The 16,874-nt window shown below is 46.3% G+C and overlaps 1 protein-coding gene across 2 annotated transcripts in view; it reads right to left on the bottom strand.

Annotated features, from left to right (window-relative positions):
• KCNT2 (potassium sodium-activated channel subfamily T member 2) overlaps window positions 1–16,874 on the bottom strand; it is a 2,196,588-nt gene that overhangs the window by 1,365,083 nt on the left and 814,631 nt on the right. For both annotated transcript variants that reach the window (XM_069233351.1, XM_069233350.1), the window contains exon 5: window positions 16,520–16,568. In XM_069233351.1, the coding sequence (XP_069089452.1) occupies window positions 16,520–16,568 (49 nt within the window). The remainder of the gene's footprint in view (window positions 1–16,519; window positions 16,569–16,874) is intronic.

The following is a 16,874-nucleotide window of genomic DNA, read 5'->3' as shown; positions in this document are numbered from 1 at the left end:
CGCCAGGGTGAGAATGAGGGCCTTTATGTCTTTCTATGCTAATACAAGATGGTGGGGGTCTTTGTAATCATGACCCTTGTCTTTACAATTCTATTTCTTGTACTGTTCGTTATCTTAATCATTGCAGCCAATACAATTTACCGCATTGCATTTAAATAAAAACATCTTCGTTATTGCCTGTGTTTGGTTGAGATGTAATATATCTTTGAGAAAGGGGTAATCTCCGTTTAACCACGACACTCCCTGAGATGTCATACTTGTGAGTCCATGCATAAAGGCTGCCACAAATCACCTTTAACTGTTTGGGTTGCTGGTGAGGTACTGCTGGTGTGCCGAAAGGGTTGGGACTACAGTTGCAACTTGTTGTAGGAGAGGCATAGTCGCCTACAAACATTAGTACTGTCATCCTTAAACCAGCAGTCTTGCCCAGAGCAAGAGTCCAAACTACGACAAACTGAGCCTCTTTCACCTTATTGGTAAGTCTTTCTCCTGTTGGCACCTAGCCACATTAACAGACCAACCTCCTTCTCTTTGCAGCAGAAGCAGTTTTTCTATCCATCTCATACTTTTCACTTTCCGACACCCTGTATGATTGCCTCAAAAGGCCTCTTTCACAACCCTTATCCCTAAATATCCTTACTCCAATGACTAGCACTCGATCAGGTGGTAGGACTATGCTTTTTGTCAACCAAGCCTATGGGACCGCTACCAATGCAAAGCTGAATGCCCCCTGGACTTACAATAGACTGGGTGGTCAGAATTGTGATGAAGTATCCTGCCCAACTAACTATTAATAGAGCAGTATTTCACTGAGAAAAAAACCCTTTCTGTTTTAGCAGTTAATAAGCTCTGCAAATCTGTAAAGGATGACAGGAACAAAATCTTGCTTCATCCAATCAGATGTCTAATTTTTTGCCAGACTCGCAGATTATTTCCGAATCCCAAAAGGCAGCTATAACTCTACAAAGCCAGTTCTGGAACTTTTTTAAGCTCTCAAAGACTACTAAACAGTTCTACACCAAATCAAAAAAAGGATTGCCTTCTAAGTAAAGTCCTTCTTTGATACCAAGTTAGCTATATATCCATTTGGGCTGTAGATGTAACTTATTTTTTCACTCACAGATCTTCACATACCTCGCATGCTGTAGCTGTAACTTAGCTAAGTAAGTATACTGGCAAGATTCAATCAAATCTGTTCACTGGGTCATAAATTATATGTACATCAAACAAACACCTTTTTAATGGGAACAATGTCTGAACCATAACTCTACAGTGGTGGTATATAAAGAAATAAGCAATGATGGTTGTGATAAAATGCCACTTTTTGCAAGGTCATCCTCAATGTGCTCTGACAGCAAACATATGTAGAAGTTGGCTACTTCCTAATTGATGTTTTTATAAGTCCATAGTATATGGTGCAGAAAATACATCTATGGCATAGAAGGTTTAAATGACACCTGTGGGGTGCAGCACTTATTGTGCCATCCACCAGTGTGACAAAGGAAAACATAGCTTCAAGCCAATCATTGTAGCCTGACCGGTACAGTGTAAAACTTCCAGTGTGACTTGATCAAATAACCATTTTAACATGTAAGAGCCTCTCATTAAGTCCTTGTGATGTGAGTTTTGTAACCCACAAGCCAGGGTGATGGTATTTAAAAGTGGGACATGCAGAAAATTAATATTAACATATCCCTACTGTGACACTGCCATAAAAGATATTTTCACTGTGACAGACATAGCTGTCCTAAGTTAAAATGTTAATGTTTTATTTTGGGAATGGAACCAGCTAGAAAAGTCATTAAATGGCCTTTTTCAATAGTCATTCAAAATTCAATTCAATGGTGAAGTTGTTTATTTTAATAAATATAAAGAAAAAGTAACTTTTATAATGTTGCACATTACCTGACTGAACTGTGAGAAAGCTAATTAACATAATCCTCTGCTAGCACCCAGCATGTGCTCAAGCCCAGGAATAGGGGTAAAAGACTCTCTAAGTGCTCTTCTTGAGATCTTAGGGACCTTGGAAGTGTACTCCTTTGGTTGTTTGGGCACCAAATAAGTTTGGGAACTTTTACAAAACCTTTGCTGCAGTGCTTTGAGGATACTGACCACAAAAAAGTATCAGAAAGGCAGTCCATGACATCATACTGAATGTCAGGTTTTCTAACATGGGGAATTGGTTCACCTCAGAAGCACAGCAAAGTCCCTTTTCGGACTGGGACCTAGAAGCTTTTTTCTATCTCCAGGCCCTAACAGAGCCAATCTACTTGGTGTATGCGACCGAAGCTACATCATAGTGGGATTCAAATCATGCCTATGTCCCGGGCTACCGCAACCATTGACTTCTATTGGTGCTTTGTGCTTTTTGGTGCTAATTTCACTTGTCTTTAAAGATTCATAGCTCCAGTTCTCCACATGGATTGTTGTTGCTTTGGAGTCTTTTTGCTCAATAAATATTTCTTTAATGTTTTAAATTGGAGTTAAATGTGTACTTTCTTATCTTCTTAATTGCTTTGTACTTCTAAATGCTTTACACATTCTATCTGCTCTCTGTCATACTTACCGGGAGTTAGGCTCAGGTTTAGATTTTTGAAACCTTTGACTGGACCTAACTGGTCCTAAGAGGATGGTGACTTTATTACTTGTGGTTAACACCAATCCACTTCAACTGATATATACCACTTTCCCAGAGTGGCACTGAAAATAAATGTGATGCAATAACTGAACAAATAAATTAGGATCCCATGATAATTAACATATATTTCTATGTTGCAAAGATGCAAAGATCCAATTCCAGTTTATTATCACAGTAGTGCAAATGCAAACTCTACATGTGAAAACACAGATTGCCAACCTTGTTACAATTATTTTACTTACAGAAACAACTTTCCTAGCTGTCAGGAGAACTCAAACTTCAGAAGACTGCATACATTAAAAAACTTGTGCAGGAACAGTTTAAAAAAAAGAAATGGTAATCGAAAAGAATTGGAGAAACATCTCCTGCTGTGTGAAACAGAAAATAAATATTTCCCTTTATCACCCTCTTTATTTCCTTACCTACAGCCCTAGATTATTTGAGTGAGGGATGTGATGAAGAATAGCTGAATAGCTGAATTTTGAGTAATCAATAAAACATAGATCCGACAACCTAATTTCTCTCCCTCACCACGGACATTACTCAAGTAATTTGACAAGGAAGAGGGACTCAGACTAATGTAGATCACCCGTAAGTAATCAAGCCGTAACCATCTTAATACCGCACAGCATTCCTATGGTGTGTGTCATGGGATTTCTACTCCGAATAAAAGGTGCCAGAAGAAACTATATATTGACTACAGCAAATCTGCCTTTTTCGTTTTTCAACACTAGATTGTTTGCCTATGTTTAGGCCCAATTTTTTGGCTTTAGTACTATGTGGACTTTACTGTACATTGGAACTCAATATTTGCCCATTTAACTTCCACATAAATCCATTGTAAACAGCGCCTAAAGTTCATCCCTGGCTTGGAAGATTAAAAGTCATATGTAGGTTACACTAGTAGGAGCACCACTAGGTTCTGGCTGGGCTGTCGTGTAAATACAGTGTAAACGAACAGCAGTGAAACATGTCAGGTAAAATGCCTTTGCCATGCGGGCAAAGCCTTTTATTTACAAGTTGAACCACCCCTACTGTGTGCTTTGCAAGCCCATAAAGCATAGCGACAAAAGAGAAAAACAAATGTTTATTCTCTCCCTCGGCTTAGAAAAAGGCTGTAAAAAGTTTCAAAATGTGATCGTATTAAAAATAAATAGTCAGTAGTTTTAGCAGGCCTACTGATTTATTTCCCGCCAGGAAACTAAAAAGAAATTAAAATCAACTTGGTTTCATGTACTTGAACCACACTTTGCGCGGGACAATCTTACCACTTTGGGGGGACTTTAATCTCTATTTGGGGGAGTTGACAAGCGGTGATACCAGTGCGTTTCTGGATCTCATGAGCAATTTCGGCCTCTGGCAGCGAGTGTACACCGCTTAGCTGGTCTGATCACAGTGTGGTAAAGTTTAAGGTTCACCTGACACATAGAGCAGTAAGCACACTGAGCTTGGTGAAGACCTTCAGGAACTGGGGAACATTTTGGATGGAGCATCTTGCAGAGGCCCTGGAGCAATTTAAAGATAAAGGGCAAGATGTAGCAAACGTCCAAACTGCGACTTGCAATTTGCGAGTCCCAGCGACTCGCAAATTCCAACTTGCAATATTCATGAGGTGGGTCGCAAATTGCGGCCCCATAGCGAGTATAGGCACTCGCAAACATGGAGGCCTGCTGTCGTCAGCAGACCTCCATGTTCGTGACTGCTTTCAATAAAGCAGTTTTTTTTTTTTAAGTGTAGCCCGTTTTCCTTAAAGGAAAACGAGCTGCACTTAAAAAAAAAACCGAAACCTTTAGTTTCGGTATTTTTTCAGGGCAGGGAGTGGTCCCTTGGACCACTCCCTGCCCTGAAAAAATATTTTTGGGTCCTTTCCCAAAGTGGAAGGGGTCCCATGGGGACCCCTTCCAATTTGCAAGTGGGTTACCATCCACTTGAAGTGGATGGTAACTGCGACTCCATTTGCGACCGCGTACGCGGTCGCAAATGGAATTGCATCCCACTGCGAGTCGCAAATAGGAAGGGAACACCCCTTCCTATTTGCGAGTCGGAAATGCATTTTGCGAGTCGGTTCCGACTCGCAAAATGCATTTCTGCATAGGAAACTGCGTTATGCGACTCGCAAAAGGCAAATTTTGCCGTTTGCGAGTCGCAAACAGTTTCCTACATCTGGCCCAAAGATCCTACAGGCCCGGGCTCTATGGTAGACTTTTAATAACTGGGTGAAATCGGAAACTGAGGTGGTTCTCCCTCTGCAAAGTTGAAGTTTGAAGGGAAACAAGAAACCATCTGCTCCTTGGTTTTCTGAAGAATGTAAGGATTCACAAAGGCTGTGCAGGAGACAGGAATGCTGTTCCTTGAACAGAGGAGAAAAATGTGCATAGTGTGCTTCTTCTCAAATATTAAAGCACGATCACGGAAGCTAAATTTGTTTACTTTTCCCATAGAATCTATTCTGCCATTAATACTCCTAAAGAACTGTTTAATGCAGTACGTACTCTAGTGATGCCATATATACATCAAGCGCTACAAAATTCACAAGATGTTTGCAAGCAGGTGGCTGTATTTTTTAAAGAGAAAGTTATGAAGATTTCAGCAGACTTTCCTGACTACTTCCAGAATTCTAGCAAGCCTAGAACAGGAGAAGGGAGACAGGGGCTGGTGTCTGAGCAAGCCATCCACAGAGGACTATCCAGTGTTTTCCCTTTACTGGCAGCTAAAATTAAGGTGGTCATTACGACTTCAGCAGACAGTTTACACTGTTCACCAAAGTCCCAACAGGCAGGTTGCTGCCAGTGCAGCTGCCTCCCAGCGGTCCTCATTATGAGTTTCCCGCTAGATAAGTGGGCTGTTTCTGCCTGCTGAACCAGCGGGACACAGCCTACAGCATTGTCTATGGCTCTTAATCTATCGGGTGGCAATGTTTTAGTGCTTAGGATGCACCAGCACCCGTCGCAAAGTTCACTTTGCGATGGGGCTGGCCAGGGGGGCCCGTGCACACTGTCTCTGCCAGCCTTTACATGGCAGTGCTACCGACATGTAACTTTTGGTGGAGAGGGGGGTCGTAATCCCAAGGGCAGCGCTGATAGAAGCCCTACCCTGGCAGATTAGGATTGCCAGGACCGCCAGCCCATTGGGACACGGTCAGACCACACCAAAGCAGCTGGACCACCACTTTGGTCCAAGGTGCAGGACACACCCATTGCACGGAAAATGGAGCTGTGGCAGACCATTGTCAACAGGGTGAATGCAGTGGGACCATCCATGCACCAGGGATGACATCCGCAAGAGATGGAACGACCTGCAGGGGAAGGTCATGGCCATGGCATCCGGGCACCACATCGCAGTGCAGAAGACTGGGGGAGGACCGCCACCAACACCACCCGACTACACCGACTGGGAGGAGAAGGTACTCGCCATCATGCACCCAGAGGGACTCACTGGACTCACTGGAGGAATGGACTCGGGTAAGTCATCTACAATTACCCCATATACACCATACCTGTAATGCATGCACCACCCCACCCCACCCACACCCCACCCAGCCATTACCCACCACCCTGCATCACCCACAACTCACTACCAGGCCCACATCACCCCGGCTGTGCTCAGCCACCCACCCCTGCACGTTCCCACAATGGAATAATAACCCCCACCACAATGTAACCCCACCACTGCCACTAAATGCAATGACCACATCACAAAGGCACCCTGGAAGGCCACTGAAAGGCACACCATCACAAAATTGCACAGTTCAGTACACCTCAAACCCTCATGCATATGTAACAGAAATGTCTATGTCCCCCAACAGGCACCACCACCCATGCAACCCTAATGGAGGGGACAAGGAGTGCCACAGCACTCCAGGGAGACAGAGGCCCATCACAAGACCCTGGCGAAGGACCCCTGGACACTAATGAGCAGGCAGGCCCCTCACACAGCCCTGGATGCTCACCCTGCAGCAGGTCCACCCAGGAAAACACTGTCACCCCTAACACCCAGTCAAGACCAGCAGGCCAGGGGAGGCGTACCCACACCAGTGAACCCAAAGCACAGACAGGTGGAACACAGCTACAGAGGCCACAGTCTCCCACTCCCAACATGCAGGAAGGCGAGGGCCCCAGTACAAGTGGCACATCAAGACCTGCGCAGGGGACACAGGCATAGGGGGCCAGGCCAAGGTCAAGTGCCCGAGTGGGTCAGGGGGTAGGGCACCGGATGGATGCAGCAGCCCAGGACATCATTGCAGAGGTTTTGGGGGCCTACCAACATACCCAAGACAGGTCGGCACAGATTGTATTCACCTTGGAGCAAAGTCAGAGGATGCAGCTGGAACAACACCAACAGGCCATGGAGCAGTGGAAAAGAACACAATACCACAATGGCCACCATTGCTGGATCACTGCTGCAGTTGGTCAACAAACAGACACCCACACCGGACAAGAGGCCCCCACAACATCCCTGGACAACCAGCAACAGATGACCCAAGCAGCAGAAACAGCACAGGAAATACCCTCCCAGGAATCACAAGGGCCAACCAATGCACCCCAAGACCCTCCACAGCAGGTGCCCAAATGTAGTCTTAGGCCAAGATATGTCACTGGAAACCCAGCTAAGAACAAGCCCCCCTCCAACAACTGACACTGCTACTAATGCAAAGCAACCATCCCACCCATTCACCAACTACACTTAGCTGAGGGCTAAATAAAGTACTATACTCCAAATAGTAGCCACCTCTGACATCCAACAGGGCTGCCCCTACGTTGGTTTTGAGGACACCCAGCCCTTATGACTTCCATCACTGTACATAGCACATTTCACTGCATTCGCCCAATAAACAACATTTCACACCTGTAACACTGTCCCCTGTCTTCAATGTTGAACAAAGTGGAGTATGGATGCAACTGGCAGGGAACAACTTTGTTGTCAATTTGTGCCTGGGGGTGGTAATGTGTGTTTCAAATTATGCAAAGAGGTAATGCATATATTGTCTGTCAGTACCATGCTGAGGAGGTCCATGTCTCGCCTATCATGACCAATTCCCCCTATCTGACATAGCACACTTACAGTATCAGTCACTAACCACAATTACAGGCTTAAGTCCCACACAGTTATTGGAAGTAGAGTTGTATCAGTTGGTTCCTGGAATTGACACCTTCCCCTTCCTCATCCTCACCATCACTCTCCTCACCTCTCTGAGGTAACTGATCAGGGCCTATTGCACCCTCCACCTTCAAAAGGGGGATTGAATGTCTTACTGCCACGTTGTGCAGCATGCAGCAGGCCACCACTATTCTACACACCTTATCAGGCCCATAGGCCAGGGAGCCCCCAGAGATATGTAGGCACGGAATCTGGCCTTCAGGAGACCTATAATACACTCTATCACTCTCCTAGTACGCCCATGGGCCTCATTGTATTTCCTCTCTGCATCCGTCCTGGGATTTCTCACTGGTGTCATGAGACAACACAAGTTTGGATAGCCAGAATCACCTAGAGAAAGGGTCAAAACTGAGTCATCATTGGAATGTCCTTAGTCAGACAGGCTGGTTTTCTGCAATGTGTCAGTTAGTGACAGACAAACTTACCGATGATCCACCCTCTGTCCTCTTGTAGTTGTTCCATCTTCTGTGGCACACTACTGTTCCTCAAAACAAATGAATCATGGACAGAACCTGGAAACATGGCATTCAAATGGGATATGTACTGTCTGCAGTACATACCTATTGGATGTTCATGGAGTGAAAGTTTTTCCTGTTTCTGTACACCTGTTCACTCACTCTTGGGGGGATGATAGCTATGTGGGTGCCATAGGATTGCAGATGTTGTACAAATTGTTTCAGAAATCTTGTCAGTACCAGGCTGAACATTGGCTGTGAGAAACCAGCACCCATGCCCACTGTCACTTGAAATGAGCCTGTGGCCAGGAAATAGAGTGCAGAGAGCACCTGCACCTCAGTTGGAATGGCATGCTGATAATGATTTCCGGGAGTCAGTGCAGGATCCAGTAATGCACATAGGTCCTGAATGGTTGCACGTGTGAGTCTGTAGGTGATTATAATCTGATGCTCCATCATGGTCCCCATATCCACAAGTGGTCAATACACTGATGGTGCCCTTCCTCGCCACAAGGGTCAGTACCTATGAGGGGTAAGAGAAAGGAGTGATGTGCACACATACACTGGCAGATTTGCTACAGACATGCAGTGCATTCTTCATAGTAGTGTCTGTACAATAACTGCAACCTGACAGATGTACATGTACATCACTAGGAGGGAATGGAGTAAATAATGTGTGATTATATACTCAATGGATCGAGGCCTAGGTGCTTCATATGACTAGTAGGCCCAGCATTGTAAGTATTATGAATTTCAAGATGCGTAGGTGATGGCAAAATGTCCACTGTAGTTCTGCCCCATCATTGTGGAAGTGACCTAATACCGCTAGCGGTTGATGTCACAGCGTACGGCGGTGTTGACCGCTGTTCGCACCCTCATTGGCTAACACGGATGCCATTGGGGAATCCTGGCTTATCATGACCGCTGCCGGCGGTGACAAGGCATACCGCATGGAACTTCCGTGCGTTTATCATCGTTTGATCACTTGACTCCCTGATCTTGTGGGGACAGGTACTCCACTCTTTGTACTGCTGTGGCCTGCCTCTAGCTATGGACTTCCACGTGGTGCAGGGGCCCAGCCTTCACCCAGGACGAACTGGAGAAACTTGTGGAAGGGGTCCTGCCCCTGTACGACAGACTCTACTGCCGGCCAGAGGTACAGGTGAGTCCGGGTTTGGGGGGGCACTGTGTGAGTGATGGATGGAGTGGATTGCACAGATGTGTGCTCCTGTGAGCCAGGATGGGCCTAGGTACATGGAATGCTGCGTGCCACTGTCCTGCATGTCTGGGAGTACTGTCTGTCCTATGTCTGACAATCTGCCAGCTGTTGCCATCGTGCAGGTGCCTGACCTCTGTGTTCCATTTCTGCGTCACCCTACTAGGTCAGTGCCCACCAGAAGAGGGCACATTGGCATGCCATCGCCAAGGAGAAACGGACCCTGGGGGTCTACAACCGGCAGAGTACCCACTGTCGAAAGAGGTGGGAGGACCTGCGGTGCTGGGTGCCGAAGATCACTGAGGCCCAGCTGGGGAAGTCCTCCCAATGTAAAAGGGGTGCCCGTCGGCCACTGACCCCCCTCATGCGAATGATCCTGGTGTTGGCGTACCCAGACCTGGATGGGCGCTTGAAGGCTGCACAGCAGTCACAAGGGGGTGAGTACTCACAGACCATACTTCAGCCTGGAAGGATGAGTGTGTGTGCATTAGGGCTCATGGTGCTTAGAGCAGGGAATTTGACTGGTGTCCAGCTACTGTTTCCTCCCCAAAGGGTGTAGGGGCGTCCTTGTCAGGTTTCACCTACCTGAGCTCCAATACAATTTCAGGATATGGATGTAGGTCAGTATACTGCTCTGTAGTCAGGGCCATGGCCATGGGCATAGCACACGGTGCTGCCTGTTGGGTGTGTCTGATGGGTAGGTGTATGTCTGGCCATTGTGTATCAGCATTCAGCTACTTACAAGTGTCTCTCCTGTTTTGTCTCCCCATCCCTGTTCTCTTGTGCTGGTCTGGTACAGCATCACATCAGGCAAGGGAGCTGAGGCACCGGCAAGTGGGGATGCAGCGGCCCACTGATCCTCCGAGGCAGAGACAACGGACGCCCAGCGGACCAGTGGGTGGGAGGGCGAGGGGACTTCCACGGGGAGGCTACTACCACAGGAGGTAGTGACTCTGAGACCTCCTCCTATGGGGGTCCTACAGTGGTGGCGGACCCTAGAGGACAAACCACTACAGTGAGACCTTCTGCCACCCCCATACCATCAGTGCCCTCTCTTCTTCTCCCCACCGAGTTACCCTTGCCTGCCCACCCGAAAAGGTAGGCGTCTCCTTCACCCCAGGCACCTCCTCCTCTGCCCCAGTCAGCCCTGCTGCTCTCACAGAGGAGGCTATTGACCTCCTGAGAGCCATCTCTGTAGAGCAGACAACCATTGTCAATGCCATCCAGGGTCTGGCTTCTCAGGTGCAGCAGACCAATGCCTACCTGGATGGCATTCACGGTGCCTCGTCTGCCCTACTGAGATCTTTTCAGGCTCTGGCCTCCTCTTTGACGGCAGCCAGTTTCCCTGGCCATTCCGTCCCCCCTCCAACCTCCTCTACCCCTTCCAGCACCCCACTCCCTTCACCCGTTCAAAGCACACAATCCGACCCACTTACAGGCACATCAACGCACAAGAAGCACACTTCCAAACAGAAGCACCACACCTCCCACCACAAGCATTAACACAGCCAACAGACACCTGCACACACAACAACGTCCACTCCCCCAGTGTGCCCACCTCTTCCGCCTGCCTGTCTGTCCCCACTACATCCACACCCTCATGCGCTGCACCTTCACTCACTGCTACTGCTCTTCTTCCTACACTCACCACAACAGCCATACATGCACCCCATACACCACACCTGCACTCACCACCTCCACTGTAGTTGACACATGCAGCACACTCACCCGACTTGCATACACCAACCCAACATACATCCACACTAGCTGTCTGTCTTCTCCCACTGTGTCCACCCCCCAACCTCCCAAAACACTCAAATGCTCCAAGACACCCACCCATCAGACATCCACCACACCACAGCATACTGAGCAGTCACCTACACCCACTACATGCACACCTACACCCCATACATCCACTCCCTCTGCCTCCACTCCCACGCCCTCATCCACGACCACCCCAATTGCTCCCAAGAAACTTTTCCTCTCCTGTGCAGACCTGTTCGAACCCACTGGCCCACCCCGTCTTGTCCCGAAATGTGCCCACCTCCTTGCCCTTTCCGCTCCTTCCACATCCCAGCCCACCCCGGTTCAGCCTTCCCATTCCTGTGCCCCTTCTCCGGTGAAGAAGAAGGCCCACTCAGAGCCTAAGGCATCCTGCTCCACCCAAGCCAAACAGCCCCCACCCCCTTCAAAGGAGAAGCCCACCCCCCCTCCAACCTCCTCATACAAGTCTAAGTCCCACCCCCGTCAGGAATCTCCACCCCTGCCTCCCTTCCGTGAGGTGCCTGGATCCCCATATGGTGCCCCGTTCAGTGGAGTACCCAGCACTTGTGGGAGTCAGGTGTGGCCAGTTGTGGCCAAGGACAAATGACTTTATATGGACTGGCCATTGGCCCTGTTGGCACTGTTTTGCTCAGTGAGCTACATATTAAGGTTTCTGTGTGGCCTCTCTTTGGGCTGCACACAGTTCCACCCTGGTGTTTGTTTTAATTATTTATGTGTATGTGGCTATTGTATGTACTATGGCCAAGCTGCAGTGGCCTTCAGTCGGGGACGTCCCTCTTGGTGTGGGGTATCTGACTTGTGCTGCTGGGAAGGGTTGGTGGGGCGTTGCGGAGTGGGTGGAGTGGGTGGGTATGTAACTTTGCCCTTTCCTCCCTTGTGTCGTAGGTTGTGGTAATTACCGTCGTCGTCTTCGTCCGCGGTCTCGGTCGTGTAGATATATGGCAAGGAGCAAGCTGGCATGATGTGCAGCTCTCTGTCCATGGCTGCTGCTGCACGTTTTGTGGAACTCCGGTGAGTGTTTCCTTCTATTTGTTTCATTTCCGCCTGGCTTTGTGTGGCGGAGGTTGCCTCCCTGAAACTGGCGGCGGGATGGTGGTTCATAATTTGATGGGCGGGTTGGGCCCTTCCGACGGCCTGTGGGCGGACTCTGCCGTCGTCAGCGGGACCCCTTTCCTGGCGGTGGGTGGTGCGCGGGATGCGTGTGTTTCGTTTGGTTCATTATTTGGCGGTCCAGCCCGCTCCTCTGTTGGCGGTTTCTACCACCGACGGAGCGGAACGGACTGCCATGTTCATACTGAGGGCCTAAGTCTTTATTAGGTGGATCATTTCATGCTTCCTAATGACCCCTGTACTCCCAAGATCTTACAGCTGGTCCTGGACTTAATGGCAGAAGCCCTGGAGAAGGTATACTCTCACATCTTGGAGTCAGGGTGTACCTGCAAGAATGGAAGGATGCAATGGTTATCCCTTTAAAAAAAAGCTGGATGGGGGTCCAGGTGATCTTAACTATCTGCGACCAATTACACTGCTTCCTGCTCCTGACAATATTTCGGAGAAGCACATGAATCTGGAATTACCCTGTATCTTTTGCACAATTATCTTTTAGACCTTTCAAAGAATGGTATCAGGATGACTCATAGTGTTGAATCAGTACTTATAGTAACTAATGATTCCATCTGCATGCAAGTCGACTAGGGAGGGATGGCTATTTTAGTATTATTAGATCTGTCCGCAGCCTGTGATACAATTTCTCCATCTGTATTGGAACAAGGACTGAGGCAAGCAGAGCTGAGGGATGTGGGTCTGAATCCATTGGAGTCCTTACTAAAGGATAAAACTCACATAGTTAGCTGCAGGGATTTTAGAGCCAACCCTTTCAGCTCCCCTGTGGCTCCTCTAGCTCAACTGATGTACTCCTTTGGGTTTTAGGTGTCCTCTTATGCAGATGACACTCAAATCATTGTGTCCATTGATAATGACTGGTGAGAGATGGCGGACAAATTTAGGATGTGCATGATAGAAGTCAACAAGTGGGTGAAAGAGAACTGTCTCAAGATGAATGGGGAGAAAACAGAGATGTTGAACTTCGGTATGGACAGAGCAATTTGGTCCTGTTGATGGTGGCTTTATAGTTGTGGTATGAGACCTGTTCCAGCATCAACAGTAAAACATTTGAGTGTGACCTGTGACGACGCGCTGACATTGGACATCCAGGTTAATAAGACAGTTAGCTCCTGCTTATGGATTATTAAGAGCCTGAAGAAAATCTTGTCTTTACTCCCCAAAGAGCATAGAGTTGTGGTTGTCATTGCATTGATTACATCCAGTCTCAGTAAGTATTCACAGAACAAGTTTCAAACTATTCAGAATGCGGCTGCGCGTTTGGTTTTGGCTTGGCCAAAATTCTGTTCTGTCAGAGAAGGGTTGAGATCCCTTCACTGGCTGCTGGTGCAGAATCAGGTGTTTTTTAAAGCCCTGCGTTTGACACATAAGGCTCTTCAACTTCAGGGCTGGATTCATTTGAGAGCAGCCTTTAAATGATGTGTTCTGCGATCGGCTGGACACAGAAAGGTGGGAAACATCCAGGAGTAGGAAAGTTAGGTGGTGAGATCAGGCCTTTTCTGTGGCAGCTGCTGGGCTTTGGAACTCACTCCCGGAAAACATTAGGAGCATAAAGTCATACCTGATGTTCCAGAGGCAGGTGAAAACCTGGCTATTTTCAAATAAAGCCTCCATGAAATCGACTTCTTTTGCTGGGGTCAGTTTCCTCATTATTGTCTTCTTCTGGTCCAGCGCTTTGGTGCTTATAGGTTTTATGGGCTTTATAGGTACCTCCAAATTCAAAATTCAAATTCAGTGATGAAATCAGATATTTGATAACTTACGCAGAACAGGAAAATTATAAAAATACTTTAGACTGCCTGAGCAGAACTTGGCTTAAAACCAGTTCTGCCACTTATCACAACTGTATTTTTATTGTGTAATTAATTAAAATCTTTACATTATATATAGAGAGATTGAAAGCTTTACAATAAATAAACTAAACAAAAGAAGGTACATTAAATGCTTTATTAAAAGTGTCTAAGAAGATGTGTTATGTGTGCTAAAAAGGACCTTGAGCTGTAGCAAAAGACATAGACATGATCATGGGAGCGTAAAGTGCTTAGACAGGACCTTAGGAGATGTCATAAAAGTTGTATAAATGCTCTAGAAAAGAACCAGAAGTTATAGCAGCACACACATAAAGTGCTCTGCAATAACTAGGATATCCAGTAAGTGCATGTGTTCTGAAAAGGACCTGAAGTTATAGTGGCAACATAAGCATTTTCACAGAAATATGAAGTGCTTAGTGGTAGCTAAAATTCTTATAAAATACTGCTCTCTGATGAAGTGCTGGAAGTTAAAAAGTTCAATACAAAAGAGAGCAGTAAAAAGTCATAATTGAAGAGCAATAGATTGACTGTGGAGTATAATGAGGCTTGATGAGGTAGGTATTGTCTTTTCCAGACAAAGTTTAGCTGGACTTCTGAAGTTCTTTAAGGAGTTCTTGTATGAGACTGATATATTTGCCAAACGTTGCTAGGTCAGTTGTCTCAGTAATAGTAAAGACAAAATTCCTTGTCTCATTACACGTTCTAATTCTGGAGGTTAAAAAAGTGGTTTTAATAAGCTATGCAAGGCGTGCAACAGCACAGGACAGCAGCATAGCACACACTTAAAGGACTCAGATTTGTATCCACAGAGCCTGTAGTTAGCAATCTTGAAAAGGGAGTGACATTTAGGGTTCAATTCTTTGATCTGGAGGATCATCAACCATGCAAACATGATTTGGTTAGGGCAAGCTTTCCCAATCAAGCACTGAAGATATGGATGAGAGCTCAAGCAGTGTGGGTGTTTGTTGGCATAGGATGGGCCTCGGACCACCACATTCACGTTAGCTGTTGGACTGCTGCAGTTGTGGTGGTCCAACCGCCACATTACAAGATTGGCAGCCAGCCCCGCCAACCTACCACCGTCTCTGCTGGGATCTTCAGCCTTGACAGGCTAATGGTGGGTGCAGGTTGCAATCAGCCAGGGTGGCGCTGAACTCAAGCTGCCCTGCTGATTACAACCTGGTTCTCTGCCAGCCTTTTCATGCAGGTGCAGGGGGCCACGGGGGGCTGAACTACCCATGCTCAAAGGAAGGGTGCTGGTGCCCCCTGCTGGTGGCAGAATTGCTGCAGGCTCTATTATGAGCCGGCAACAATGCTGCCTCCCTTTCCCCCTGGGCTGACTGGCAGGAATCCTTGGTTTCCACCAGTCAGCCCAGAGAAAAAGACATAATGGGGCCAGCTGGGAAATCGTCACTACAGTAGCAGCCACCCTTTCTGGAGTTTGGTGGATGGGTGTTCCCATCTGCCAAACTCATAATCAGGTCGGTTTCCAAGTTAAAAATATCCTGCACATGTTCCTGTTTGAATGGTGGTCTTTAGGCAACAGGCCACATTTCCAATAGGCGGATTAAATATACATATGAGTAAGTAAAGGGCCAAAATCGTCATGAAGAGATACTGTGAAGGTGTACGTAAGCAGTAACTTGCCATTTCAGTGTGATCTATAAAATACTTACATCTAAGTAGCTCGCCTGTCAACACAGATTGTATAGTGATAGATTACAAATTAAAATAGAAATATGTAATTTGTTGCTTTATACAGAAAGAACTATGTGCCTGATTTAGGGTTTGTTGACCAGAAGTTTAGCCATCAATATGGCAGAGCGCCACACAGATTGTTTTCTGCCTGCCAAATTTGGAGATTTCTAGCAACCCATTTGACATCTAACAATAGAAGGAACCACCATCCCTGCAGTTTCTGTCAATCTATTAAAAGTTTGTCAGACCGTACCGCCTATGAAATTTTTAACATGTTGCTGTATTTTCAAAAGCAAAATCACAAAGTGGCATAAGCTACAGAAATGATTCATCCAGTGTTTGTTATATTAATTACAAACCCAATTCAAAGGTAAGTTGGATTTTTGATAAATATACATGGAAAATAACTTTTAAAAAGTTAGAATTGACCTGCCTGAAAATGCTCATGCTGCTTTTGTCACATTGACACTTTTTCACTTTTTCTGAAGTGGCAAGACCTGAGCATTTTATAACATTTTAATATTTTACTAGAATTCCTACCATTTTTGCATATTTGTTAAAAAAACAACAATGGTCATGGCACACGATGCACACTGACAACAAAAATACACAATACAAATATTTAAATGAATATTACCTGTAATCCCCACAGAGGTAAACTTCTGTTCACAAATATGATGGGAGACCTGTTGAATGCAAACAACATTTGTAAGCTTAAATGATTATTAAACATGTTTGTGAGTCAAGTAAAAATAAAATGGCCATGTGATTGACTGCTTGATGCTCAATTTATGTGTGCTTACCCCACATGAACGATGACTTGTATGCAAAGGCATATATTAACATTACCTTATTCTAATAAATAAATAATATAGGCTGATTCACAAACTGCATTTTGTAGTATGTGAAGTAGTAATACAATTGTACTAACTTACTACAAAATGCAATTTGCAAGCCTACAAGTGCAAATCTCCAACTCTACCTATTTTTTT

This window comes from Pleurodeles waltl, chromosome 4_2 (assembly GCF_031143425.1).
Source record: "Pleurodeles waltl isolate 20211129_DDA chromosome 4_2, aPleWal1.hap1.20221129, whole genome shotgun sequence".
Taxonomy (NCBI): domain Eukaryota; kingdom Metazoa; phylum Chordata; class Amphibia; order Caudata; family Salamandridae; genus Pleurodeles; species Pleurodeles waltl.
The sequence above is the reverse complement of the archived record's forward strand: the minus strand, read 5'-3'. Positions and strand labels throughout refer to the sequence as shown.